At 45.5% G+C, this 4330-nt stretch overlaps 1 protein-coding gene across 1 annotated transcript in view; it reads left to right on the top strand.

Annotated features, from left to right (window-relative positions):
* Window positions 1–2969: 2969 nt before the first annotated feature.
* Window positions 2970–4330, top strand: part of epm2a (EPM2A glucan phosphatase, laforin) — a 279188-nt gene continuing 277827 nt past the window's right edge. The window contains exon 1 of the mRNA XM_041187658.1: window positions 2970–3233. Coding sequence (XP_041043592.1) covers window positions 2993–3233 — 241 coding nt within the window. The 5' untranslated portion in view covers window positions 2970–2992. The remainder of the gene's footprint in view (window positions 3234–4330) is intronic.

Below are 4330 nucleotides of genomic sequence, written 5' to 3'. Positions count from 1 at the left end.
GCCGTTCTCTGTCTGTGCGAGTTTTCTTCCGTACTCTCTGCTACTTGTGAAAATGTTAGTTTCTCCCGAGGCTCTCTGCTATAAAGTTCCCGTCAGTTCACTGGATTGCAATGCTCTATTTTGGCACCAATAGATTTAAATTATCGGAAATTTCCACTCGTCAGTCTGAAACTACAGACCGTAAATCTAAGATAGTCAATAATAAATTCGATCAGGAATTCAGGAGAAACTTCTCTAACCTGAGAGTGATGAGAATATGGAACTTGAAGGAGTAGAGGCGAATAGGAGAAATGCAAAGGGGAAGCCAGGTATGTAGGTAAGGGAGAAAGGAATACAAAGATATGCTGTTACAATCAGGTGAAAAGAGGTGGAAGGAGATTTGTGTGGAGCATGAACACTGGCATTGATCAATTGGGCCAAATGGCCTGTTTCTGTAAGTACCGAGTAAACTGCAAAATTCTGGCAATTTTGCTTATTGTACAATTTTTACACTGACTGAATCTGCAGTACAAGATAGACCTTTGGAGTCTAGTTTTAATCTTAAAATCAGAGGCAGGCCATTCAGGAGAGAAATTCTTCACAGAACAGGCTTAAGCAGCTGAATGGCTGCCTTCTGTCCTATATATGTAACTTAAAAGTAGGTGGTTAACTGAAGAAGAAAGTATATGCTTTAAGGAGGACACAGGTTAGTAGATTGGGAAGAGAGATGTCAGATGGAATTAAATACAGAGCAAGCTGAGGTGATAAATTTAGGAAGAAGACCGATAGGAATATACACCACTGACTATAAGAAGCCAAGAGATTTAGCATTTCTGATACACAGATCTTCATGTGGAAGGACAAGTTGGGAAAGGTGTAACAGAAACCCAGGATATCTTAGGTTTTAGAAATAGAGGCACAAATTATAATACAATAAAAGAGGCAACGTTAAGCTGATAAAAAAAGATTGGTTTGATCACAAGAACCATTTGCAAATTTTGTTGAAAGAAGGGACATGCTCTCGAAGCTTTTCATCCTTATTAGGAAGACACAAGAATGCTGAATTTCAAAGGGAGCAACAATATTCTATGAGAATAAGGTTGACAAGTCAACTCTGGTTGAGGCATTGCCACGGAGAATACACCAGGGAACTATTGTTCCACATGCTTTTGTTTATTCAAAAAAGGTGCAATACCTGGACATATTCCTTTTGCCTGAAAGGACAGGTCCCTGCGTATGAATTTAGTTTCTAGCAAGCTTTGAGTTCCCTTGTACATTTGCCATGTGAATGCCTCAACCAATCAGAGTGAACTTACCAATCAATTAGCCCCCTTTTCTCATGCAGTATAAATTGTTGCTCCCTTTGAAATTTGGCACTCTTACATTGGTCCTGATGAGTGCAATACAAAAAGTCTCAACATACGTATCTTCATTCAGCAATACCCAAGCTCTGTGCTACCAAGTAACCACTTGCAAATTCTTTACATTTTCAATGGAACTCCACGTGCCATTCTTAAGTTCTTTAAGTATCACCTTCAGTATTCACTAAGTTCTGAAAAATATCAGCTAAAGCATCACTAATTTATTCCTTTAGTCCCCTCAGGACACATTCTGTTTGGTACAGAAACATTCTGCCTACTTAAATCCTTCCAGTTCCTGTATAACTCACTAGTTACTAACTTCTACAAGGCCTATGCACTAATCTTCAAGGCCAAGGTGTTATCAAGACTTATTATACCATGAAACATGCAATTTATATTTTTAAAGGAATCCTCATGCAATCTGGCTGCTTTTAAAAAAAACCCATTCAGGAAATCATTAGAATTCTTTAAGTTAAAATTTTCAAAGGTAAATATTTAAGTTTACAGCCAGTACTGACTTAACAGCCAACAAAGTGGTAAATATTCTAGAAACTGCCTATTGATGAAAGTTCCACTGCAGAGACGTGAGCACACATTCTAGGCTAACACTCTGGGTGCAGTAGTGGGGGAGTGCTGCATGGTTGGACGTGCTGTCTTTTGGATGAAACATTATACCAAGGCTCCAGCTGCCTGTCCAGGTGGCATAAAAGATCCAGTGACATTATTTGTAGAGCAGGGGAGTTTTCCTGGTGGCCTGGCCAATATTCCTTCCTCAGCCTACAGCACTTAAACAAATTAACCAGTCTTTAATCAAATTCGAGGGATCTTCCTAAGCACAAATTGTCTGCTCTATTTTCTTACCCAGTGACTACACTTCAAAGGTGGACTATTGGCCATGAAGTTGGGATGTTATGAGAATGTGAAAGATGCTACATAAATGCAAGTCTTCCTGTAGCTATGCATTCTAAACTGGGCACAGCACAATGACATGCACTTAGGAAATTTCGAAAGGAGTGCCAGGACATTTCTGGCACAGATGGTCCTATGATCTCTGCTCTGAAGAAATGGTGGGGATCCTCTGTTCCCTCCAACCTCACTGCTCTAGTTTGGATTTCCATAAGAGAATTCCTCCCTATCGTCTCAATCAACCATTCCAGGAGCAAGAGCCATCAAACCATTTTTGCAGAAATTTAGAGAGAACAAAGATCAGAGAGTAACGCTGGAAGAGAGGTACGGACAGTAAAATTCTGAGTAAGTTTGGTAGAGATACAGACAGTACAGGAAAAGATACACACAGTGAAATCTGGAGACTAGGATTAGGAGAGGGATACAAACAGCAAAGTGACTTATTGTCTTGAGTACTGAGCAAATGGTTTGATGTGATTTTGTGCAGGACGGTAACTTGCCCTCCCATGTCTCTCTGGCTGTAAATACTCCAGGGCTATTTCGAGTGGCTGGGTAGCGAGGGAGATCCAACCACAGTTTCTCCCGCGGCCCATTCGCTGTTTGCTTGAGTTCACGCCGCATAAGGAGCCAATGAGTGTCGGGGGGTGGGGACGATCACTGTTTCTGTGTCAGGATTTAGTTACACGGATCCTCGTTGCAGTGGGAGACTGAGAGAAAGGGCCCTGAAGTGGGTGTGCAGACTTGCAATGCTGCTGCGGTTTGGGGTGGTGGTGACTTTGGAAGATCACGATGGGCAGCTGTTTGTGTGCGGATCCAGGCCGGAGCTGGGACACTGGGACCTCGGGCGGGCAGTGCCGATGGTAGCTGCGGGGAGCGCCGTGAACGAGCCCTCCTACTGGACCGCCGAGGTCCTGCTGCAGGAACCCAGCAAAGAGACCTTCTGGTTCAAGTTTGCCAAAAGGATCCATGGCCAGTTCATCTGGGAAGGTACTGGACACTGTCACTGGACGCTGTCTTGCGCACTGCCATTGGGCTCTGACACACATTGGTCACCGACACTGGACACCAACTGACAATTGGCACAGACACTAGGCACAGACAGGCACTGGGCATGGACATGGCACAGACAGACATTGGGCACAGTGACATTCGACACAGTGTGACATTTGGCACAGTGTGACATTGGGCACTGATGGGCACTGACAGACACTGGGCCCTGACAAATACCCAGGCTCTGACTGGCACTAGGCACAGACAGAAACTCAGGGTTTGACAGGCACTGGGCACAGACAGAAACTCAGGCTCTGACAGGCACTGGGCACAGACAGAAACCCAGGCTCTGACTGACACTAGGCACAGACAGAAACCCAGGCTCTGACTGCCACTAGGCACAGACAGAAACTCAGGCTCTGACAGGCACTGGGCACAGACTGACATTGAGCACAAACACTGGGCATAGACACTGGGCACAGACATGGCACAGACTGACATTGTGCACAAACATTGGGCATAGACATGGCACAGACATGGCACAGACTGACATTGAGCACAGACACTGGGCACAGACTGACACTGGGCATAGACATGGCACAGACAGGCATTGAGCACAGACACTGGGCACAGAGTGACATTCAGCACAGAGTGACATTGGGCACTGACTGACACTGGGCACACAAAGACTCTGGGCCCTGACAAGTACCAAGGCTCTGACAGGCACTGGGCTCAGACAAACACTGGGCACTGACTGACACAGGGCACAAAGACCAGGCGCTGGGCCCTGACAGACACCCAGACTCTAACGGACACTGGGCACTGTTAAGTGTTAAGGGACTGCAGCTTTTGTCAAAACATTGACATTATTCTGTTGGAATAGTCACTCGCTCTCCCTCGCACACTCACTTGCTCTCCCTCTCGCACTCACTCGCTCTCCCTCTCGCACTCACTCGCTCTCCCTCTCGCACTCCCTCGCTCTCCCTCTCGCACTCCCTCGCTCTCCCTCTCGCACACATACTCTTTCTCTCATACACACTCTTACAAACTCTGTCTCACACGCACTCTCTCACTCAAACATACTCCCTCACTCT

The sequence above is a fragment of the Carcharodon carcharias genome, chromosome 5 (genome assembly GCF_017639515.1).
Source record: "Carcharodon carcharias isolate sCarCar2 chromosome 5, sCarCar2.pri, whole genome shotgun sequence".
In the NCBI taxonomy this organism is placed as follows: domain Eukaryota; kingdom Metazoa; phylum Chordata; class Chondrichthyes; order Lamniformes; family Lamnidae; genus Carcharodon; species Carcharodon carcharias.
Note: the sequence above shows the minus strand (reverse complement) of the source record. Positions and strands in the feature narration are given on the sequence as shown.